The sequence below is a fragment of the Manis javanica genome, chromosome 6, assembly GCF_040802235.1.
Source record: "Manis javanica isolate MJ-LG chromosome 6, MJ_LKY, whole genome shotgun sequence".
In the NCBI taxonomy this organism is placed as follows: Eukaryota; Metazoa; Chordata; class Mammalia; order Pholidota; family Manidae; genus Manis; species Manis javanica.
Genome location: NC_133161.1, coordinates 135,528,484 through 135,554,419, shown reverse-complemented (window position 1 = coordinate 135,554,419; position 25,936 = coordinate 135,528,484). Strand labels below are relative to the sequence as shown.

The 25,936-nt window shown below is 41.4% G+C and overlaps 1 protein-coding gene across 4 annotated transcripts in view; it reads left to right on the top strand.

The window, feature by feature from the left end:
* Positions 1-25,936, top strand: part of APLP2 (amyloid beta precursor like protein 2) — an 85,138-nt gene that overhangs the window by 35,769 nt on the left and 23,433 nt on the right. For all 4 annotated transcript variants that reach the window (XM_037000808.2, XM_037000809.2, XM_037000806.2 and 1 more), the window contains exons 2-6: positions 11,295-11,468; positions 12,342-12,465; positions 23,221-23,333; positions 24,112-24,308; positions 24,697-24,905. In XM_037000808.2, the coding sequence (XP_036856703.2) occupies positions 11,295-11,468; positions 12,342-12,465; positions 23,221-23,333; positions 24,112-24,308; positions 24,697-24,905 (817 nt within the window). The remainder of the gene's footprint in view (positions 1-11,294; positions 11,469-12,341; positions 12,466-23,220; positions 23,334-24,111; positions 24,309-24,696; positions 24,906-25,936) is intronic.

Here is a 25,936-nt window from a genome sequence, read left to right as displayed (position 1 = left end):
TACAAAGACGTGTTCCGTTCATTATTTGTTAGAACTAGAGTTGTGTTAACTTGCCTCCCCAGGGTGAAGCTGGATCACTTGAGCAGCTGTAATGCAACGCCTTCTATCCAAGGAAACATGATTCACTCAGTAATGGATAAATCCCTCCTCTTCAGAAGATGCTGCCTCCACTGCTGACACTTTGACAAACGCTGGAGTCAAATTAGGTTCTGGGGCAGTAGCTTTAGTGAGGAAGGAAGTAACAGCTTACATACTTGCTTTGGATTGGGAGCGCTGCCTGGGTCCTGAGCGGCTTTGTGAAGGGAGGAAGGGCTTCCATGGGCTCAGGGGTTGCATCTGTTGAGGTGATGATTAAAGGCCCTGATTTAAGTTAGGTTCAGACTTAGGTTTATTTATTGTTTTAAGCCATTTCAGGTTTTCAACTGAGTAGGAGCACTTTTTACCAAGTTGAATTTCTGTCCTTGGATAGCTAAGCTCTTTTCCCTGAGCCAAATTAATAAAATGGAATTTCTTATTAAGAATAAATTATTAAGTAAAATGGAAGCACTGGGCTAAGGAAAGCACTTGATGCAATTTGTTTTCAAAGCCTTTGAAAGTGCTGCAGTGTGCATACATCACAAGCACTGGCTTAAGTGCCAAAGCATGGGGCATTAATTTTCTTTTGTAGAGGATTCCAGGTTCACAGGATATCAGAAGTGCTGACTTGGCAGTGAAACCCCATTTGTAACATGTTAGAATAGGAAACAGATTGATTTATACGTTGATGTAATGGATCAAGGCACAGTGTGTGCTTAAGAAAATGGAGAGCCCATTAAATAAGAGCATTTTCAAAGAAAAGTACAAACATTACAGGAAAAACGATCCTTTTACACTGTAGGTAAGGTTGGGGTATGTTTGATTAGCTGATTCCTAGACATGGTCCACAGAGGCTTTTTATATTTCAGATGATACCTCCTTGAGAGTCTCTTATGACCACAAGGATTAATCTTTCTGAACTCAAAAGTGAATCACCACAGCATATTAGCTGTCTGGAATGGTGCCAGGTACTCGCCTTTTTCTTGGTGGTAACTGATGTGAGGAGCTATCACTGCTTTGCTGCTGCTTCCTGTTGCTTTAACCTCTGGTGTTTGAGATTCTCTTTAGGGAAGGTGATGCTGACCATCTCAGTACAAAGATCAAATGCACTTACCACTGATGTATTGACCTCAGTGGTTGACCCATAAACTGAACATTTATACAGTTGGAAGTCTTGTGGTCTTTTAGCCAACAACCATAATGAGTAACATGTGGAACATAATCTTTGGTGCTGATAAATGGCTGCCTGAACAGTTTGACCACTGCGCTGCTGTGGCTTGGATGTGCTCACCTAACTAATTGACACTTTCTTTCCTGTATTCATTTTTGGAATTTAAAAGGAAAATCGTTATACCCCTCCCACCCCTGGCCAAATTCTGAGAGATTAGGTATCATGCTGCAAATCATGTTTGTTTTAATACCTGTCTTTAAGTATACAAGATCATAGAATTTAGGAAATAGTCTTCAACATTTTTCCAGTTTAACTGTGGTAGTTCATTTATAGCTGGTTTAGGAGACACTTTCCTTTTGACATGTTGATTTGGCTTTCTTGCTTACATATTTATCATGTCTCCCTGGATTTTCTTCATTTATTTCTGTCTGGGCGTTTGAAGTAGGAAGGAAAGAACTTGGTGAGAGGTGGGGGAGGTGGGCACTTGTGTCCGTACACAAAGGTGTCCCTGAAATTTCCTTGCGTTGGTCTATGTACCCATTTTCCTCCACATTGTACTCCAAGCTTCTGGCCATAATCCCTAGATTATATCCCATAATCCCTGGCCACCCAACCCCTCCTCCGCAGTAACCACCAGCCACTTTTGTGTCCCGAGTCTACTGCTGTGTTCGTTTTGTTTTGTTCTTAGATTCCACAAATAAATCATATGGCATTTGTCTTTCTCTACCTGGCTTATTTCACTGAGCATAATACCCTTCTAGGTCCATCCGTGTTGTCACAAATGGCAGGACTTTCTTTTATGGCTGAATAATATTCTGTTGTGTTTATGTATCACATTTTTATCTGCTCATCTTTGACAGACAACTTTGGTTGCTTTCGTATCTTGGCTATTATAAATAATGTGGCAATAAACATTTATCTTTTTTAAATCAAGGATTTTGGTTTCTTCAGGTAAATTTCTAAGCATGCAGTGACTGGGTTGTGTGGTATTTCTGTTTTTAATGTTTTGAGGATCCTCTATACTGTTTGCCACAGTGGCTGCAAACAGTTTACATTCCCAACAGTGCACAAGGGCTTCTTCTTTTCCACATCCTTGTCAACACTTGTTCTTATCTCTTTTATAATAGCCATTCTAACTGGTGTGAGGTGATATCTCATTGTAGTTTTGATTTGCATCTCCCTGATGATTAGGGATGTGGAACATCTTTTCATGTGCCTATTGGCCATCTGTATTTCTTTGGAGAAGTGTCTGTTCAAGTCCTCCACCCATTTTTTTAATTGTGTTATTTATGGATTTTTTTTTGGTGTTGAGGCATCTGAGTTCTTTATATATTTTGGATGTTAACCCATTATTGGATAAATCATTTATGAATATGTTCTCCCATACTGTAGGTTGCCTTTTGTTCTGTTGATGGTGTTCTTTGCTGTATTTTTATTTTGATGTAGTCCCATTTGTTTATTTTTTATTTTATTGACCTTGCGGGGGAGAGATGTGTTCAGAAAAAAATTGCTCATGCCTATGTTCAAGAGATATTTCTTCTCTATGTTTTCTTCTAAGCATTTTATGGTTTCATGTCTTATATTCAGGTCTTTAACACATTTTGAGTTTACTTTTGTGTATAAAGTTAGACAGTAATCCAGTTTCATTCCCTTGCATGTAGCTGTCTAGTTTTCCCAATACCATTTATTGAAGGATTGTCTTTAAAACCCCACTGTATGTTCATGGCTCCTTTATTGTATACTAATTGACCATATATGTGTGGGTTTATTTCTGGGTTCTCTATTCTGTTCATTGACATATAGGTTTATTCTTGTGCCAGTACCATACTGTTTGGTTACCATAGCTTTGTAGTACAGCTTGAAGTCGTGTCACGTATTACTCTCACTTCTGTTCTTCTTTCCCAGGATGGCTTTGACTATTTGAAGTCATCTGTGGTTCCATATGAATTTTAGGATTATTTGCTCTAGTTCATTAAGAAAGCTTAATCTCCTAAGCGAAATATCTGTAGGATCATAATGTATTTCAAAATCAAATGTAATCTCCTGAGTAGAGGATGTCTGTGTAGTCCATCAGCACAGAAAAATGAGAGTTGCTTAGGAAGCACACATTTCCCATATATTTTAAAAGCCAAACGTACCCTTTCTGTTAATAGGAGAACCATTTTATGTAAACTGCTCTTTTTAAAAAGAATAATATAATATACCATACAGTCTAACCCAATCCCCCAAGTTTTAGCATTTAAAAAAGCTGTTTAGGATCACGGGAAGATGGCGGCGTGAGTAGTTCAGAGGAAATCTCCTCCCCAAAACATATATATATATGAAAATACAATAAATACAACTATTCCTAAAAGAGACACCAGTGGGTGCAGTACAACAGCCAGGATACATCTATATCTGCGAGAACTCAACATCACACGAAGGGGGTAAGATACAAGCAGCGGCCAGGTGGGACCTGAATGCTTCCCCACCCCAGAACCTGGCGGGAAGAAAGGAGTCGGAATGGGGAGGGAGTGAAAGCCCAGGACTGCTAAACAACCAGCTCTAAAAATCCGCACCTGGAGCGCAGACACAAGGTGCACGGGTGCTGGATATTAGAGAAACGGAAAAGCAAAACCTGTGGGCAGGTCCCAGCAACCAGCGCTCCTGAGACAAAAGAAAAGCAAGTGCTTTCTGCAAGTCTTAAAGAGACAGGGACCCCATAGCTGGATGAAGTCATCCCGGCACACCTAGCCAGCAACTGGGAATCCCGGGGAACCTTAGGTGCCCTAAACCCCGGGGAGGCAGCGCAGCTCTGAAGCCCCTAATGGCACTAAGCAGCCTGCCAGTCGTTCCTCCAACTGGCACGGACCCCGACACACCGGCCCAGTAGTGGAAGAGTGGCAGCGCATGCTGGGGGCAGTGGCATCGGAAGGGACCAGGAGCAGATCGCGTGCGCCAACGGCAGCAGATGGGACAAGGAGAGGCTTGTGTGAGCCCACAGCAGTGGTGACTGAACAGCCCGGGTGCGGCTCGCGCACACCAGAGGTAGTTGAGCCAGAGGAGCCCGGTAGAGGCCCGCACGGGAGAGCCCCGTGCACACCTGCAGTGGAGCCAGAGGGAGCAGGCTTGCTCCCAGCAACCGACCAGAGTCCCAGCCCAATGCACAGCCGCCCAGGCCAGACCCAAAGGCTGCTGTTGGCACACAGCTGCTTGGAGGGGCGCCACTATCACAGGAGCACAGCTGGCATGCCTGCCACTCCCCACAGGGCTCCACGCTGCTCTGACGGAGACCCTGCCCACAGCACCTTAGGGGACTAAACTGGCGGCTGCTCCAGCAGTGCGGGTAACCGACTCAGGCAGCGGAGAAGGGCAAGGTATCCAGTAAGCAGGAAAGGACTTTCTTCTCCCAGCTGACATACCCGCAACCTGCCTACAGCCACCGCTATCACCATGAAAAGGCAAAAAAATTTAGTCCAGTCCAAGATAGTTCAGACAATACCTGAGAGAGGATCTGCAGAGACAGACCTAACCAGTCTCCTTGAAAAAGAATTCAAAATAAAAATAAATCATAAACATGCTGACAGAGCTGCAGAGAAATATACAAGAGCTAAGGGATGACGTCCGGAGGGAGATTACAGATGTCTGGAGGGAGGATACAGAAGTGAAACAAACTCTGAAAGGATTTATAAGCAGAATGGATAAGATGCAAGAGGCCATTGATGGAATAAATATCAGAGAACAGGAACACATAGAAGCTGACGGACAGAGAGATAAAAGAATCTCCAGGAATGAAACAACATTAAGAGAACTGTGTGACCAATCCAAAAGGAACAATATCCACATTATAGGGGTACCAGAAGAAGAAGAGAGAGGAAAAGGGATAGAAAGTGTCTTTGAAGAAATAATTGCTGAGAACTTCCCCAAACTGGGGGAGAAAACAGTTGCTCAGACTACGGAGGCACACAGAACTCCCAAGAGACAGGACCCAAAGAGGAAAACACCAAGACACATAATAATTAAAATGGCAAAGATCAAGACAAGGATAGAGTATTAAAGGCAGCCAGAGAGAGAAAAAAGGTCACCTACAAAGGAAAACCCATCAGGCTATCATCGGACTTCTCAAGAGAAACCTGACAGGCCAGAAGAGAATGGCATGATACATTTAATGCAATGAAACAGAAGGGCCTTGAACCAAGAATACTGTATCCAGCATGATTTTCATTTAAATATGAAGGAGGGATTAAACAATTCCCAGACAAGCAAAAGTTGAGGGAATTTGCCTCCCACAAACCACCTCTACAGGGCATCTTAGAGGGACTGCTCTAGATGGGAGCGCTCCTAAAAAGAGCACAGAACAAAACACCCAACATATGAAGAATGGAGGAGGAGGAATAAGAAGGGAGAGAAATAATCATCAGACTGTGTTTATAATAGCTCAATAAGAGGGTTAAGTTAGACAGTAAGGTAGTAAACAAGCTAACCTTGAACCTTTGGTAAACACGAATCTAAAGCCTGCAATGGCAATAAGTACATATCTTTCAATGATCACCCTAAATGTAAATGGACTGAATGCACCAATCAAAAGACACAGAGTAATAGAATGGATAAAAAAGCAAGACCCATCTATATGCTGCTTACAAGAGATTCACCTCAAACCCAAAGACATGCAAAGATTAAAAGTCAAGGGATGGAAAAAGATATTTCATGCAAACAACAGGGAGAAAAAAACAGGTGTTGCAATACTAGTATCAGACAAAATAGACTTCAAAACAAGGAAAGTAACAAGAGATAAAGAAGGACATTACATAATGATAAAGGGCTCAGTCCAACAAGAGGATATAATCATTATAAACATATGCACCCAATACAGGAGCACCAATATATGTGAAAGAAATACTAACAGAATTAAAGGAGAAAATAGAATGCAATGCATTCATTATGGGAGACTTTAACACACCACCCACTCCAAAGGACAGATCCACCAGACAGAATATAAGTAAGGACACAGAGGTACTGAACAACACACTAGAACAGATAGACCTAATAGACATCTATAGAACTCTACATCCAAAAGCAACAGGATACACATTCTTCTCAAGTGCACATGGAACATTCTCCAGAATAGACCATATACTAGGCCACAAAAAGAGCCTCAGTAAATTCCAAAAGATTGAAATCCTACTAACCAACTTTTCAGACCACAAAGGTATAAAACTAGAAATAAATTGTACAAAGAAAGCAAAAAGGCTCACAAACACATGGAGGCTTAACAATATGTTCCTAAATAATCAATGGATCAATGACCAAATTAAAATGGAGATCCAGCAATATATGGAAACAAATGACAACAACAACACAAAGTCCCAACTTCTGTGGGATGCAGCAAAAGCAGTCTTAAGAGGAAAGTATATAGCAATCCAGGCATATTTAAAGAAGGAAGAACAATCCCAAATGAATAGTCTAATGTCACAATTATCAAAATTGGAAAAAGAAGAACAAATGAGGCCTAAGGTCTGCAGAAGAAGGGACATAATAAAGATCAGAGAAGAAATAAATAAAATTGAGAAGAATAAAACAATGGAAAAAATCAATGAAACCAAGAGCTGGGTCTTTGAGAAAATAAACAAAATAGATAATCCTCTAGCCAGACTTATTAAGAGAAAAAGAGAGTCAATACACATGAACAGAATCAGAAACGGGAAAGGAAAAATCATGACGGACCCCACAGAAATACAAAGAATTATTAGAGAATATGATGAAAACCTATAATAGCTAACAAGCTGGAAAACCTAGGAGAAATGGACAACTTCCTAGAAAAATACAACCTTCCAAGACTGACCCAGAAAGAAACAGAAAATCTAAACAGACCAATTACCAGCAACAAAATTGAATCAGTAATCAAAAAACTACCCAAGAACAAAACCCCGGGCCAGATGGATTTACCTCGGAATTTTATCAGACATACAGACAAGACGTAATATCCATTCTCCTTAAAGTTTTCCAAAAAATAGAAGAGGAGGGAATACTCCCAAACTCATTCTATGAAGCCAACATCACCCTAATACCAAAACTAGGCAAAGACCCCACCAAAAAAGAAAACTACAGACCAATATCCCTGATGAACATAGATGCAAAAATACTCAACAAAATATTAGCAAACCGAATTCAAAAATACATCAAGACGATCATACACCATGACCAAGTGGAATTCATCCCAGGGATGCAAGGATGGTACAACATTTGAAAATCCATCAACATCATCCACCACATCAACAAAAAGAAGGACAAAACCACATGATCACCTCCATAGATGCTGTAAAAGCATTCGACAAAATTCAACATCCATTCATGATAAAAACTCTCAACAAAATGGGCATAGAGGGCAAGTACCTCAACATAATAAAGGCCATATATGATAAACCTACAGCTAACATCATACTGAACAGCGAGAGGCTGTAAGCTTTTCCTGTGAGATTGGGAAGAGACAGGGATGCCCACTCTCCCCACTGTTATTCAACATAGTACTGGAGGTCCTAGCCATGGCAATCAGACAAAACAAAGAAATACAAGGAATCCAGATTGGTAAAGAACTGTCACTATTTGCAGATGACATGATATTGTACATTAAAAACCCTAAAGACTCCACTCCAAAAGTACTAGAACTAATACCAGAATTCAGCAAAGTTGCAGGATACAAAATTAACACACAGAAATCTGTAGCTTTCCTATACACTAACAATGAACTAATAGAAAGAGAAATCAGGAAAACAATTCCATTCACAATAGCATCAAAGGAATAAAATACCTAGGAATAAACCTAACCAAGGAAGTGAAAGACCTATACCCTGAAAACTATAAGACACTCTTAAGAGAAATTAGAGGTCACTAACAAATGGAAACTCATCCCCTGCTCCTGGCTAGGAAGAATTAATATCATCAAAATGGCCATCCTGCCCAAAGCAATATACAGATTCGATGCAATCCCTATTACCAACAGCATTCTTCAATGAACTGGAACAAATAGTTCAAAAATTCATATGGAACTGCCGAAGACCCCGAATAGCCAAAGCAATCCTGAGAAGGAAGAATAAAGTAGGGGGGATTTTGCTTCCCAACTTCAAGCTCTACTACAAAGCCACAGTAATCAAGACAATTTGGTACTGGCACAAGAACAAAGCCACAGACCAGTGGAACAGAGTAGAGACTCCAGACATTAACCCAAACATATACTGCCAATTAATACATGATAAAGGAGCCATGGACATACAATGGGGAAATGACAGTCTCTTCAACAGATGGTGCTGGCAAAATTGGACAGCTACATGTAAGAGAATGAAACTGGACCACTGTCTAACCCCATACACAGAAGTTAATTTGAAATGGATCAAAGACCTGAATGTAAGTCATGAAACCATAAAACTCTTAGAAAAAACATAGGCAAAAATCCCATGGACATAAACATGAGTGACTTCTTCATGAACATATCTCCCTGGGCAAGGGAAACAAAAGCAAAAATGAACAAGTGGGACTATATCAAGCTAAAAAGCTTCTGTACAGCAAAGGACACCATCAATAGACCAAAAAGGCATCCTACAGTATGGGAGAACATATTCATAAATGACAGATCCGATAAAGGATTGACATCCAAAATATATAAAGAGCTCACATGCCTCAACAAACAAAAAGCAAATAATCCATTTAAAAAATGGGCAGAGGAGCTGAATAGACAGTTCTCTAAAGAAGAAGTCCAGATGGCCAACAGGCACATGAAAAGATGCTCCACATCGCTAATCATCAGAGAAATGTAAATTAAAACCACAATGAGATATCACCTCATGCCAGTAAGGATTGCCATCACCGAAAAGACAAATAACAACAAATGTTGGTGAGGTTGTGGAGAAAGGGGAACCCTCCTACACTGCTGGTGGGAATGTAAATTAATTCAGCCATTGTGGAAAACAGTATAGAGGTTCCTCAGAATGCTGAAAATAGAAATACCATTAGACCCAGGAATTCCACTTCTAGGAATTTACCCTAAGCATGCAGCACTCCAGTTTGAAAAAGGCAGATGCACCCCTATGTTTATCACTGCACTATTTACAATATCCAAGATATGGAAGCAACCTAAATGTCCATCAGAAGATGAATGGATAAAGATGTGGTACATATACACAATGGAATATTACTCAGCCATAAGAAAAAAAACAGATCCTACCATTCGCAACAGCATGGATGGAGCTAGAGGGTATTATGCTCAGTGAAATAAGCCAGGCGGAGAAAGACAAGTACCAAATGATTTCACTCATATGTGGAGTATAAGAACAAAGGAAAACTGAAGGAACAAAACAGCAGCAGAATCACAGAACCCAAGAATGGACTAACAGTTACCAAAGGGAAAGGGACTGTGGAGGATGGGTGGGAAGGGAGGGATAAGTGTGGGGAAAAAAGAAAGAGGACATTACGATTATCATGTATAGTGCATGGGGGGCACGGGGAGGGCTGTGCAACACAGAGAAGACAAGTAGTGATTTTACAGCATCTTAATGCACAGATGGACAGTGACTGTGAAGGGGTATGTGGGGGAGGACTTGGTGAAGCGGGGAGCCTAGTAAACATAATGTTCTTCATGTAATTGTAGAGTAATGATACCAAAATAAAAAAATTAATTAATAAAAATAAAAAATAAAACAGGTGTTTAATTTTTATTTTGAAAGAACTTTTAAATCAGGTAGACCACAAAATTCCGTTATGGACACAACCATTAATATTGGCTTATCTCTAAATGCTGGCATGCCTGTGTTTTGTAGTGCCTCAGACTTGGCAGGAGTCTTCTAGTCATAATTCCTAAATGTTAGTTCTCACCTCTGATTTCTGAGCTGCTTGTGGCTATCCTTAAAAAGAAGTAGATATTTGCCAGAGAAAGGCTTTGTAGATAGTTGATTATTTTTACCTAACATAAAATAAAATTGTTCATAGAATCACTTTGAGTGTTCTGGTTCCATGACTGATGCCATCACTCGTTGAGTAATGCAGCCAGACCTGACGTTTTCCTCTGCCTCATCCCCTCACTAATGTCGCCAAGTCTGGCCCAGTTTGCTCTCTGTGGTCTCTCGAAACTGTCCGTCTCTGACCACACTTCCTTACCCCAAGCTACCATGACCTCTCCTGGACTCTGCAGCTCCAGCATCCTGAGCTGTTGCCCTGCACACACTCTCCTTTCCTTTGTGTGTTCTCCACCCTGCAACCAGGGAAAGCATCACCACTGCATTTGGAAAAGATTAACTTTGTGCTTAAAACCTCTCAGCATGTCCAGTGATAAAGGGCAGAGTCCTTTCCTGGTCTATAGACTATCTGGTCCAGTCCCTACATGCCCCCTACCTTCTCTAGCATTCTCCACCTCACAGTCCCCCTTCTCCCCAAATTCTCAAGGCTTTGCTCAGGGGCCACTTTCTCAGGAGCTTCCCTGATTACCATCGTAGTTAAGCCTGAGCTAGCTTCTTTTTCATATGCTGCATCAGCACTGTGGTCTTCCCATTCTAGGACATCTGGCAACCTGGTCACACTTCTGTGTGAGTATTGACTCCTGCACTAGACTGGAAACCCCAGGAGAGCAGGGGCTACCCTTGTGTCTTAAGCATTTAGCACTTTGTTTTACAAGAATAGTAACTGCTCAATAAAATTGTGTAGTTTGAGTGAGTTGAGTAAAATTACTGGAACTTAAGCCATTCTGTACTTTCATGATCTGATACATCAAAAAAAATATCAAGGAATGGAAAGTAGGATCACTTGTGGTAGAGTAGACCGCTGTTGCATTGTAGGTTCCCAGGTGGAAGTATCCCAGGTGGAAGTATCCAGGTGAGGTTTCCTAGTGACCTTTCACTTTCATCATATGCATCCAAAGGTCATTTTTATTCTGGCTTAACTACAGGGGAGAAGATTTGTTTATGAGGATAAAAATAGTGAATAATAATGAAAATTTTTAAAAGATCAGTTCATCACAAACCACTGAGTGAGTGTACCTTCGTGTCAGCCTTTTTGGAGTACCTGATCATTTCTCTTTCGGCAGTCTCTTGCAGCCAATGCTGAAACAGGATTTGCTGTTGCTGAGCCTCAAATTGCAATGTTTTGTGGGAAGTTAAATATGCATGTGAACATTCAGACTGGGAAATGGGAATCCGACCCAACCGGCACAAAGAGCTGCTTCGGTACAAAAGAAGAGGTTCTTCAGTACTGTCAGGAGGTAAGTGTTGCCAGAAAGTTAAACCGCTTTTTTTCTGGGTCAAGTTTGAGCCTGTTTACCTTAGAAATAAATATGCTGCCATTCTTCTCTTTTGACTCGACCAAATTGCTAATGACTGGAGCACCGGGCCTTTGTTGTTAAGTGTGTGAGTGATTGAGACTCTCAAATGCCTGGCCTGTGGCTGTCAGTGTTCCATTCCGTTCCTTCAGGAGGGTATACTGTGCCAGCTTGGCAGGTCCTGTGGAAGTGCATGCAGCCTGCTTCTCTTGGCTTCCTTCTTGTGGGAAGATGTGAAGCAAAACATGTCATGTGTATGCTTGTACTTCCCACTTGCTGACAGAAAGCCACTCGTGTTGTAAGTGATACTCTCAGGTTTGATTCAGCTGATACTTTGTGTCAAAACTTGACCTAGGAAAGGACATGAGATGTTTTAACTTCTCCGTGACTAGCATATATATAAAGCCAGTGTTTGAAGTATTATTCTATGGTTTTGTTAACAGACATTTTCATAGATTTGCTTCTTAAATGTTTTAGTTCATAAACTCAGCTATTTATAAGTACCCCATAAGTAGGCTTGATATTCTGATAGATGCATTTTGGACTTGAAAGATTGCTACTTTATTTTATATACTTAAATAAAGATTCATTTTTGTAAAGTGGTCAGAAATCTGCCTGTCAAAAGAAAACTAATAGTTAAAGTATCTTTTTACTTGATGAGTTCAGTTGGAACCAGGGGCAGCAGAGTGGAACTTAGATTCATATAGGATAACAGTGAAGCTCAGGACACGTAGGCAGTCATCCTTACCAGCAAGTCACTGTCCATTTATTTTGGATGAAGCCCGTTTATTGTATGTGATTTCTTGGCTCTTGCAGATGTATCCAGAGCTGCAGATCACAAATGTGATGGAAGCAAACCAGCAAGTGAGTGTTGACAACTGGTGCCGGAGGGACAAAAAGCAGTGCAAGAGTCACATTGTGATACCTTTCAAGTGTCTTGGTGAGTGTCCTTTAGGTGTTCTTGGTTACTTTTCAGGAAGTGGGGGGGGGTCCTTCATTTTTAAATATAATTCTCTCTTGACTCACCTCTATGTCTGTTCAGAGGCTGAGGGCTGCACGAGTTTATCATGGAACTCTCTTAAGTATTTACTGCTTTCTCGTGTCGACTGTTGACTTGTCTTCAGCGGTCACCAGCACCGCCTCTCCCGTCATGGGGGTCTTCCTGTCCTTTAAGGTGGAGCCCTTGCCGTGGCTCTGAATAGGCGTGCTGCGCTCAGAGCGGTCTGGCCGTGCCTCCCATCTTGAGGCTGACATGCCTCTTTCATTGTAGTGAGTGGCATGGAAGCAACCCAAGGGGAGAGTCTTCGTTCCTTTAATTCATCTACATACGTTCTGCAAGGTACTGACATTCGGTGGTGTTAACTAGACCACAGCTGAGTAGTTTTCAGGACAGGTGACTCACAGCTGCCTGTGCATAGTCGGGGTTGCCAGGGCTCGGCCCTGGGCCACCTGCCATGCTGAAGGGTGCAGGGCTGGTGAGGGTGTGGCTGTTTTTAACAGAGCTAACTTGAGTAAAGCTGTATTATTTTATTACCCAGAAACAGAGTTGTTGCTTCAAAAGTTTATTGAGTTAATGTGCTCATCCTAACCACTCATCACTGAGACATCCAGATTGTACTCACATATCTGTAGTCTGGGGATTCAGGAACAGATTTGGTCATAGATTATTAAAAGCACAAAACAATTAATTTTAGGTGATCCATGACAGGAGTAACATAGGTGGGTAATTAACGTAGACATCTTGGGTAGGTCTGTAGACATAGTTAATTTAAGCCATTAATTTAACTTATTCGCCTCCCTCCCTTCATTATAACCTTTCCTAAGATGGAAGACATTGCTTTTTTTTCTCATTTTCTCATATATCAAACTAACAGGGAGAGTCGGCGCCTGAAAAGCAATATTTAAAATACATAGCAATTACTTTGTTTTTAAAGTATTAGCAGGAGGAAAAAGGGACAATTGTGCGAATGCCTCACATCATTTACTTCAACACTGAGCAGCATGGAGTAATGTGAGACTTGGAAACATTTTGTGTGATGTGGGATGTTCTTCCATTTGACTCTAAGAAATCTCTGGGTGTGAAGTTTCATTCATCCTCTTTAAAATTCTCAAACTGAGTAAAGCAAGAAAATATTCTTGAGTATTTGTAGGTTACAGATAGTACTTGGAATAGTTTCTCCCTTTTGCACTGTTACCCCTACAGCCCTTGCAGCCTGCACCCACCCCCTCTCTTGTCTCTTGCTGGCTCCACCCGGAACGTGGAGCTTGAGACGTTGGGTTGGGGGTGGTGCTGCATCCCCCCACTTCCGGTCAGTCTTCAGATCCACCTGATCCTTACCGCTTAAATATGGCTCACATCCATCGCTCCCAAGCTGCACTGAGGCACCCTGGGGCATTGCAGCAAACTTGTGGGGACAGTGCAGGATATTTTTTATTTTCAAGGGAAATGTCTGTCAGACATCCTGTGAACACTGGCTGCAGGTATTCATGGTTTCAGCTTCACACCATTCCATTCCTTTCAATGACCTCATATCTTCATGGAGCTGTATTTTAGTGGTTCCTGTGAAAAAAAGCCACTGTCATACCAGAATCGCTGTGGAGGAAGAAACAAGGGTAAATGGTGTTCAGTCGGCTAGTGCTGGAGGCGCTCTGAGTACCCAGCAGGCACTAAAGAGTTAAGACACAAGTGCTTAGTAAGTGGTTGGACCTGACAACCTTTGGGTATTCTGTGGCCTGTGAGTGCTATGAAAAAATAACAGACACTTGGGGTGCTGTGACACCGGAGTCTGGGGACCTCTGGTTTACCTCCTGCATCTGATTCCCGCTCTTGTAGGTCAGCTTTTCATCCTTTCCTGCCTGGACTGTGACAACAGCCTCCACATGTGTTTCTCAGTTCTGATGTCCAATCAGTTGTCCTTTGATCTGAAATAAGGTTGAATTGTCTCTCCTGCACATAAAACTCTTCAGTAGCTTTTTGTCACCCAAAAAGTGATGTGTGATGAAGCTTCTAGAGTGGGTTCAAAACTGCATAGTATGGCCTCTTCCCTGTTCTCCACCCTCCCCCCACCCCCACTCTCCCCCCACCCCCACCCAGCACACACACCCAGGCTTCACACTTCATCAGCATTGCCATCTCATGCCCCCTGGCCACATACCATCCAGTTCTCATTGTGTGGAATCACTTTCCTCTGCCTACTGTGCTTGGGAAGTTTTTCCTTTACCTCAGGGGATGTTTCCTTTAAAGGAAGTTTTCCCTCCTGGTCTTACTTTCTAGCTAGATATCCAGATTTCTGAAATTCTCCTTGTTGATGCTCTTGCACCTGTCCTGTTTATATAGATTTCTCCAGCTACATGCTAAGTACTTTGAAAGCAGGGACCTTGATTTAACCTTTTTGTTCTCTCAGTACCATGACCGTGCCTAGAGCATAGGATACACTATGGTAATTAGAAGGTGAAGACTGCTACCATAGCTAGCACACAACAGGAATTTTATTGTACTGCTTTATTTTCCAAATGCTATAGTTGGAATTTTTCAGTGAGTTACAGATCCAAACAATGAAATGATATTTCATAAAGGACATAATACACAGACAAGACAGAATTTAGATTTTCTAAATTCAAGGATGTTCAATATAACACTAGTACAGTCATCAAAATCAGGAAATTATCATTGATCCAGAATCTAATCTATAGACCTTATTCAAGTTTCACCTGTTGTTCCAGTAATACCAGAATCTAATTCAAGATCACGTATTGCATGTAGTTCTCTCTATAGTCTTTCCTTGTCTTTCATGATCTTGACATTTTAATTCGACCATAAACCATTCAGTAACTTCTTTGCGTTGTGGTCACTAAATAAAGCATTATATAGTCTTGGATGTTACTTAATTCTAACAATTATTTTTGTTTATACCAGCATCCATTTGGACAACTTATCAGTCAGTAGATCTACCCATTGATATTTTTAAATAGATACAGTTGCCTGAGCCTAAGCTAGTAAGGGATCAGGTAACTGGAGTTTAAGAGGAGGAGGAAAGAAATACTCCCAGTTTTCCTTGTTAGCCTTTAAGAAATAGAAGATTTCAGTGTCTAATCAGCACCCTCCTTCTTTCACAGACTCCTTAGAAAGTCGTTTGGTGATAGTCTTTCAGAGTTGCCTTTGCTTTTTAAAATTAAAAGTAATTTTAAAATAATTTAAAGTTCATAGAATAGTTGGAAAACTAGTACAAAGAGTTTCTGTATGCCTTTTCCTCAGGTTTCAGATTTTCTAATTGTTAAGATTAGTTTTGCCATATTCAAATCATAATTTGCTCCCCCAGTCCCTCCAGCCCTCACCCCCCATTACTGGGTTTTGTTTTGTTTTTGTGTTTTCAGTCATTTAATTTATGGACATGGAGTCCTTTTATCCCTTAATACTTCAGTGTAGATTTTCTACATTCAAGGATGTTCAATATAACACTAGTACAGTCATCAATATCAGGAAATTATCATTGATCCAGAATCTAATCTGTAGACCTTATTCAAGTTTCACCTGTTGTTCCAATAATACCAGGATCTAATTCAAGATCACATATTGCATGCAGTTCTCTCTATAGTCTTTCCTTGTCTTTCATGATCTTGACATTTTTAGAGTACAAATTACTTGCAGTTTGGGTTTGCCTTTTGAGCCTGTTGGTGGATGCATTTTTGAGGAACTGTCATAGAAGTGTTTTCCTGTCTGCCTCATGTTAGGAGTTGCATGATGTCAGTCTGTTCCATTACCAGTGATAACTTTGATGACCTGGCTAAGATGCTGGCTGCATTCACATATTTCCTTATGGGCTCACTGTTTGGATTTGAGTAGTGGGATCCCCTTCATGCTGCTTCCTGTTGTGTCCTTTTACCATGTTCCTGTTATTCTTTGAAAGCTTCTTTACTTTGTGGTGCAAAAAGATGCTCCAGACTCATCTTCTATTTTCCCTACCCCATCCTGGAGTGTCAGTGTTTTTTCAAGAAGTCTTCGTTTCTTTTATTGCGTAATGGTATTTAGAAACCAATATTTGGTTGTTAGGTGTGCTTACTGCTCTTAAGATGTTATTGCTTCTAGACCTGCTCAGCAGACAGAGGTAAGAAATATATGTGTATGTGCACATACATGCACACAAATCTATATTCCTATATTTATAGGTATATTAAAAATAATGAGCTCATATTGGTAACTTCCATTTCATTTATCCTCAGTAAATTGTTTATCTGTCCAATGTGTTATGTAAATAATTGGTCTCTGCTTTTTAAAAATGAGTTTGTTGGTATTTAATTCATATAATTCACCCATTTTAAAGGGTACAGTGGAATGGCTTATAGTATAGTCACTGAGTTATGCAACCATACATAACTCTTTTAACATACACACTGTACTAAAAATTTATATAAAAAGTGAGAGTGCTGACATTTTTTTTCACTGGAGGTAACCATGTTAAGTCCTTTTGTACTTTCTAAGATGAATCCCCCGTGTTGAGTAAAGAGATTGTAGTGGTATGGTTAGCTTTAGCTCTGCAAGCCCCTGTAGGAGATTATTGCCTGGCAAACCCAGAGTGTAGGCAGGCTGGCCAGGAGGGTGAGGAGATGGGAATCGGGGAGCAGTGTGTCTGCACTCGTTGGGCTCCTGGGTTAATTGGTTTGAATGTCCCAGGGTCCTTAATTACCTCTATCCTCAGCACTATTTTTGTTCGTCATTGTGTTTGCTAGGCTGAGGGAAGGATGGTGCTAATTAGCATACTCATAATCAGTTGAGAATGAATTCAGTTCGCTGGTGGTGTTTGCATCATGTCTGGGGGTGTCTGTGGACATCTGTGCTCGAGTACCCAAATACTCGGGGTTGTGACTCTCAAACTGCTGTTCAGAATGTTTGGTGAGAATTTACAGTTCAATCTTCCCCCTCCTCAACATGACCTTACATCTTGTGTTACTACTAATTGCCTCCTGTTTATCTCTAAAAATTTACATAAATAAGTCAGGTGACCCAAGCAGGACAGAGTTGGGAATGTATGAAGAAGCAAAGCTGCTGGTATTTTGGGGGAAGGAGGAGTTAGTCATCTCTGACATTTATACATAGACCAGCTCCTGTATTAAAGAAGGGGGAGAGCTCTGTAGCCCATGACAGCTTGTATGTTTGGATATTTTTGGATGGAGATTTGAACAGGGAGTATTGCTGTGAAGGGTACTAAAGCAGCTTCTTCCCAGCAGCCTTCAGGTGCAGTCCTCAGCAACGAAGCAGCTCACCTGCCCATTGCAGCTGTCTGTCTGTGAGTCATTTTCTACTTCTGAATTCATGACAGCTCATTAGCAGTTTACCCCGTTCCTGGTGGACCCTTGTGCAAGGTGTATGTTTCTGCTCCTGAGAATTATTCAGGGTCTTTAACTTTTCAGAGCCCTGTCTGCCTCAGAAACATCTGCTAGGGGTGGCTGTTGGACCTCACAAAAATTTGTGCTGGGTGATCAGGTTGATAATCTTTCTTGGTTTAGTTTCATTACAAAACCTTGTAAATGACATGGTTTTCCATTTTGCAGCTGGAGAGTACCGTTGCAGTTGGTTTGTTTATGTGTTTGTTGGTTGGGGCCTTCCCCAAGTGATAAATGGCCTTTGTTATTTTGGAAGGAATTTCAGCAACTCTGAAAAAGCTCTAAAACCTGATGGCTGTCAGTGGCCCTACTGGGGGAAGGTGGTAGGAAAGACAGACAGAATCACAGGGAATGATATGGGTTGGACATACATCATGAATATAGCTTAAGTGAAATCCTATAGGTTAGGTCTTGCTAAATGGCCATATTCATTGATCAGCTTCTTAAATAGCAAAAGCAGTGTGGCTTTCTATGTTCAATGGCCTGGGAAATTGTGGCCATTGTTTATTATATTTCAACTGATTAAATTGAACTGTTTCAAACTTGGGTTGAAGTTTTAAAGTGAGACCAAACCATTTTCAGTGTTCCATAAAACAGAGTAAGACTGGTCTGCCTAGGTCAGTTTTTTTCTTAGACGCTCCTGATAAATAATTGTAGCAAATGCAAAAAGTAGCAGTGGAACAACAGAAATAATGCAGGGACTGAAATGTGTTTCTTAGTTTACTTGTTTAAACAGCGTATTTTTCAATAGAAGAATTTAGGGGAAAAGCAAAAACATTATTTCAGTTTCTGCACTCAGTCAACCATAACTAACATTTTGGTGTATAGATAAGACTTCTTGCTACACATGGGAATATGTGTGCTTTTAAATTCATTTCTTTGTAAATGGGATCATACGACATATGCTCTCCTATGTATTGCCTTTTTTTTTTTTTTTTAAGTTGACACTTCTGCATGCTCTTCTTCAGGATACATACATCTTTGAATAAAGGAGACAGACTTGGCCTTACGTAGTTAACCCAGCTGAAGGAGGAGGGGTTGGGGTTAAATGGGTTATATGGGAGTATGTTTACTGCTTTTGTTTATTTGTTTAATGATTTTTTAAATTATTTAACCATCATGGAGATTTTTCCATATTAAATCCAAACACAAACCATATTTCTTAGGACATCATAGGTACCATTATTCAACTAATACCCTATTGATGAGCATTTAGGTTGATTCCAATTTTTTGATATTAACAACATTGTAATGGATATCTTTGTTTGCTTAATTATTATCTTAGAGTATATTTTTAGAATTAGATTTATTGAATCAAAGGGTGTTTTGTTTTTTCATTTTCATATTTTGGTTTATTTTCAAACAGTAGTGGTGCTCTCTGGTTTTCAGAGATCAGATTGATTCAGTCATAGAGCAGCTGAAGATTGGTGGCATTAATTTTACAGTTTAACATGGAGTTAATTATTAATTTCCTGACATTTAAAAAAGTTTTGATCTTAAACTTAATTTTCTGAAATAATCCAGTCATACTGAAAAGCTGTAAAACAATGTAGTGGCTACGCATACTGATTTAAGCTCTTGGGCATTTGCTTTGTTTGCTTTGTCTCCATTTTATATTTTAATGAAGGGATTAAATGTTCCGAAGTTCCATCCTTCCATCCCTTTCCCTCCCTCCCTTGCTCTAAGGGGTACCCACTACCCCATTTAGCAGGCATCATTCTCATGTGTGTTTCTATACTTTTGCTACATACATAGGCACCTATAAATAATATTTTGTATGTTTTAAAACTTCTGTTAATGGTATTATACTGTACCTGACCTTTTACAATTTGCTTTTACTTTATACCATTTTGGGGTTTGTCTAAAGTGCGATATGAGTAGATTTAGTTAGTTCATTTTTAGCGTAATACATAGTATTTCACTGTATTTTATTTACTTTTTCACTGTATTAAAAAAGAAAACCCAGTTTGTTACTATAGACTATATATTTAGTAATGAAATGGCTGTTTTAAATTTTTTCTGGTGTTGCAAGTGTACAAATAAAATTGAGGTTTTACAAATCAAAGTATATTAACTGTTTCCTAACTACAGATGTCTTTATGAACTGTGGTTGTATAGTTTGCTTTGTCTAAAACTAGTTACTTTTACCTCAAGACTGTAGCAGCATTCACAGCAGAGTTCCAGCGGACACCTGCATCGCGCTCGGGACTTACTCTGTACCAGACTGTTATCCAAGCTTTTCATGTATTGTATATATCACATCATTGCATCCTCACAAAATACAGAAACGGCAAGTAAGTTGTCTAAGTCCAGTCTTCTAGAAAAGGTGGTGCTAAGACTGAACCCTGGAGTCTAACCCTGCTGCCTCATAAATACATCTTTTGTTGCATTTTGTCATGAATCAACAAACATAAAACTAGCCTACTCAATCGGCTGGTTAGCCAGAGACGGGTAAGATTCCTCAAGGGAGGAACAACCTAAGACAGGCACAGTCGCAGGGGGACCATCAGGTGAGAAATTGGGGATCAACAGAGGTGAGGCTTAGAACCTCACCCCCCCTGTTTTGAGCAAAATCTTCTGCATCTGTGGATGTTTTGCTGCCCTTGTCTAGCTTGGATTAATATTTAGTCTACAGGCACACACCTGATCATCTACATTTGCCCTCTTACAGCACTAAACTATGTTTTCTACCTTTATCTTGCATCTACCTACCACTTCAGCATTTTGTTAAAAAAAAAAAATAAGGGAGAAATGTGGGATTCACATATAAATCAAGTATAAAAATCAAATGAATAATCATATCTGACTTGATTGTTTATAGTTCATGATGCGTGGTCAAAACCAAAAGTTTCTGTGATGACTGCCCTTGCACTGTCCACCATGTAAGAACTTATTCACTATGTAAGAACTTGTTCACCATCTAAGAACTTGTTCGTTATGCTTCAGAAGATTGGAGACTGTTGAGAATTAGGCTTGGGGTGGATTAATGATTGTGCATTGAGTCCCCTATACAGAATTTTATTGTTGTTAACAACCATTTGATCAATAAATATGAGAGATGCCCTCTCAAAAAAAGAATAATAACTCTTAAAATAAAAAAAAAAGTCTAGTCAATACAGAATAGTCACATCAAACAATGTGAGTTGGTGGTTGGACGTCAGAATTGAAGTAATCTCTACTTAGATTGAGTGTAAGGATTGTTTCTCCTGGTAGAGGCAAATTCTAGTTTACCCTGGGGATTTTGTTTTTTCTTTAACTTCTTTAAAGCTTTGGTTGTTAAGTCTAGTTTGATGGGTAAAGCTTGTATTCATGTTCTGCCTCCCGGGAACCTTAGAGCCCTCAAGGGCCACACTGTTTCTACTTAGCTTTGTGTTCCTCTGTTAGTGTCAAATTGAGCTATTTGGCCCCCAGATTGCCCCAGGTGTACCGAGTGGGGTGACACCTGCCTGCTGTGTGTAAGACTGTTTTGGTGTGGGGAGGCTGTGTTTACTGCTCCAGCTTATGTCAGAAACACGACTTCCCCCAACAGGTCAGGGGCTTCCTTCACGTGCCACGTGGGCAGTGGGAGGACTGACCTCTCCAGCGCCCAGACACTGAGGCCTGAGGCTCAGGGTCCAGAAGGATGAGCCGGGAGTTTGCCTGCATAGACTTCCCATGAGTTCACAGTTCCAAGACCTTTCTCAGTCCAGATTACATTTAATACTTTTCCTTTTTTAAAAAAAAAACCTTGGAGGTTAACCTGCCTGCTTCCTTTCCTCCCTGCTACTTTCTGCAGCTCTTCCTGAGGTGAGCATGCACGTCACCCTCTTTGCCCCTCTTATAGCCTATACGCGGCACATGGGCAATGCATCAGTCACCTGGGCTGCTTGCTCAGTGCAGATTCCTGAGTGCCACCTAGACCTACTGAGTTGGAATCTCTGGGTGATATCCAATGACATTTGAGTTTTTAACTCTTTATTGTGGAATTTAGAAACATACCCAAACACCATTAACCCCCATGTCTCCATTGCCTAGCCATAGAATGGTCATCAGTTCATGAACCAGGCTTATTTTGTCAGTGGCCCCCTGATTATTTAGAAACAAATCACAGCATTTTTTCCCTGTAGTGTTTCACTGTGTATTTCTAAAAGATAAGGATTTTGTTTTTTAAACAGGTAAGTTTGTTTTTCCCCCAGCTTTTTATTTTTGATAAGTTTCAGGCCTGTAGAGAAACATGTGACAGTACCTCTATACCCTTTACATAAGTTCTCCAATTTTGCTTTATTTATCTCACTCTGTGTGTGTGTGTGTGTATGTGTTGCCTGCACTTTCTGTTGTTATTAAACCCTTTGAAAGTAAATAGGGGCATCATGATAGTTTAATTCTAAATATTTCACTTTGTTTCTCCTAAGAGCAAGGACAGTCTCCTATAAAACTGCGATGCGGTACTCTCATTTTGGACAGTTTTCCTAAATGTCCAAATAATGCCTTTTGGTAGCTTCCTTTTTTAAGGAATCAAACATTATATTTGATCTAGAACAATTCCCTAGTCTTTTTTTTTTATAATCTTTCATGATATATTTTTTTAGTCCAGGCCATTTGTTTAATAATATCCCTGAGTTTGGATTTGTCCTATTGTTTTATCATGGTTAGATTAAAATGACATGTTTTGGCAGAAAGACTAGAACTATCACCTGTGTAGGTGACATGTTCTTAGGATGTCACACATGTCGACTCGTCTGTTACTGAAGTTAGGCTGCTCCCCTGGGTAAGGTAGCCTTTGCGGGCTTCCCATTGCAAAGGCACCCGTTCCCTTTTGTGGTTGGTTAGCCCTCCATTGATGAGTCTTACTGGAATTGGCTGTCACAGTGGCAGTCTTAGAGGTAGCCGTCCTCAGGTGCACAGAGGGCTAAATGAGCCACCTGTGCTTGAGAAAGAACACCTAGCCTGAGTTTCCTGGGCCTTTTGTTACTAAAACCCATGTGGGCAGAAATAGGGAAGTAGGGGGCTAGGAATACTCATGTGAAGCCAGCGCCTGGGTGGGGCTTTGGGGCGATGGTCAGTCATGGTGGGCAGGATCCTATTCCTGTCTCCCCCCCATTGTCACGTGTGGCTACAGCCCCTGCAGGGGGGCCATAAGTGATTGGAGGCAGGCAGGCGAGGCGGGAGGGTACCGGGATGTTGAATGGTGAACCCCTGTGGCTGCTACCAGTCCGCCTTTGCAGATGGAGAGGCGCATTGGGTTATGTGCATTAGAGAATGCTCCTCTTTACTCCTGACTACCCAAGTGCCATAACAATGTGCTGTGAGGGTCCTTTTCATTTCTCTTTTCCAGTGGGTGAGTTTGTAAGTGATGTTCTGCTAGTTCCAGAAAAGTGCCAGTTTTTCCACAAAGAGCGCATGGAGGTCTGTGAGAATCAGCAACATTGGCACACTGTCGTCAGAGAGGTAAAGAGTGGAGAGAAAAGTCAAGTGTTTTTTCTTTTAGGAGAGAAAGTAGCATTTTCTTCCAAACCTCACCATGATTTCAAGATAATTTTCTATGTTTTCCCTTTATCTCTCAAAGTTTACAATTGCTCGTCTCTTTTAAAGATATTTGGGGGAGAATAAATGTTTCTGTAGGAAAGAACATGCTGACAATCCAGCTCTGGTAGTTAAGGATATTAAAAAGATTGTTAAGCAAGGATGCATCCTTGATCCCAAGAAGGCCATCCTAACCCTAGGGCCTTAGGGTAGAAAATGGCCAATTACAGCAAACCTGTGTCAGGACGTACTTACTGACAGTACTGGATGCTGTTTCACGCTGGTGGAGAGAAATGCCTTTCTTAATGCTTGTCCTCTGTGGTGAGGCTGCTTGTCCAGTTAGTTCCTTTCTTTGGTCAAATTCTGAAGCTGTGTCCTCCATAGGGAGGGATGTGAGTAATCGTCAGCTACCTTCAAGTAGCATCGACGGTCATTAGAAGAAACTCTCTTAATTTTTCCCCCAACTTTGGGCTTTTATTACTTTTGTCTTAGATGATGTTTCCCCATTGGAAGTAAAAAAAAAAAATTGTAAGTCTTTTAAAAATAATAGCATCACAACTTTTTGACAGAATATTTATGTGTCCCTGAAAGTATTACGCAGTGATTCGGCAAGGGCTGCTTCTGGATAAAGCTAGGAACTGGGGACGTGTGACCAGCTTTACTGTGGGGCTGGTTCTCACGTTGGTCTGTGCATTTCTTTCAGGCCTGTCTGACTCAGGGAATGACCCTGTATAGATACGGCATGCTGCTGCCCTGCGGGGTGGACCAGTTCCACGGCACCGAGTATGTGTGCTGCCCTCGGACAAAGAGTATTGAATCCGCTGTATCAAAAGAAGACAAGGAAGATGAAGAGGAGGAGGAGGAGGAGGAGGAGGAGGAGGACTATGATATTTACAAAAGGTAAATGCTGGTCCTGAATCTGTGAAGTCACATCGCTGGTGGCTGTGGGTTGCTAGACCCTCACTTTGGGATAGAGTAGAGTTACCCCCGTTCATGCTAGAGCCGAGCCAGCTTGCATTTCAGTCTAGCCGTGGCTGATTACGGACGGGCCAGTGGTCTTCAGCCTTCTGTTATACGGGCCACGTTGTTTCCTACGGGCTAATGCAGTCCTGTTCACGGGCTCCTCCCTTCCGCTCATGTAGCTGGGCCGAGGGCTTTCCTGACACACTTAAACGTGAATTGAGCTTATTTCCTGTCTCTGTTTTTGTTTCAAATAGGGAAGAGAATCATTGTTGGGCTCTGTGCATAGCGATTAGTATTAACCATCTTTTTTTATTGGGCCCTTTAGTGAATTTCCTACGGAAGCAGATTTGGAAGACTTCACAGAAGCCACTGTGGATGAGGATGACGAGGATGAGGAGGAAGGGCTGGAGGTGGTGGAGGATCGCGATTACTACTACGACACCTTTAAAGGCGATGACTACAATGAGGAGAGCCCGACGGAGCCCAGCAGCGATGGGACTGTTTCAGAAAAGGAAATTACTCATGACGTTAAAGGTAACCCTATGTAAAGCCGTGGCATTAAAATCCATGTGGTGGTTACTTAGAAATTTGGACTGCGTTCATTGCAGGTAAGTCCCAGAAAGAGAGGTGGTGCTTCTGTGCAGAAGGTGAACTCAGCTCTCTGGTGCTGTGGTGGTGCCATCGCAGCAGTGGGCGCCTGGGCCACTGCAGGGTGTGGCATCTGGGAGATTTGCAGGATTGGATCAGAACACTCGTTTGCATCGTAAGGACTTAAGGAGAAGAAGAGAGACAGCATGGTCTACCCTTGGACAAGATTGTTCCTCATTCAGCCTGAAATGTTCTGTCCCCAAGGGAAACCCTGTTCCTCAGCACTGCTGAAGCCCTGGCCTTCTAGAACGCCAGTAACTTCCTTGGTTCTTGCCCTGGGCATGTTCCAGCCCGTAGGCTGGCCCCGTTTGTCCATTGGAAGGATGTAGCTAGGAGGGTGGAATTTAATGACCTGCTGGTAAGGGATCAGGGCCAGCAATTTTTTCCTCTTGCCAATTTTAGGGAAAGGTTGTGACAGTTCTAGAACCATTTATTTACAGGCAGCCTAGTGCCGATGGTGTATTTGAAGCCAATTAAGATCTGAGGAATTATTTAGGACCCCAGAAGGGGGACATTATTTAATGAGTCTAGGAGTTCCTGATGTACCTTGGAGAACATAAAATTGCTCCCTCATCCCTTAGTTGCTGAAGTAGTGTTCACTATGGTTGTCACCACTCTGTTAGCCTCGTCACCTGCACAACAGCAGGATCGGCAAACCAGGCAAATATGTTCACTCAACACGTCAGAAAGTGAGGCTTGCAGCTGTGAGGTACGGAATGGCTCTATGTCAACCGCTACATCAATCTAGACTTGAGACAGCCTAAAAAACACTATTTTCTGTCCTTAATAACGTCTTCATTGCATCAGAACGGAAAGTGAACACGTCCGTAGAAGTGGCTGGCTTGAGCTGGTGAGGCAGGTGGCCAGCACATGCAGGTTCTGTCCAGCCTCAGCCTCCAGGGCCACCTGCTCCTCCT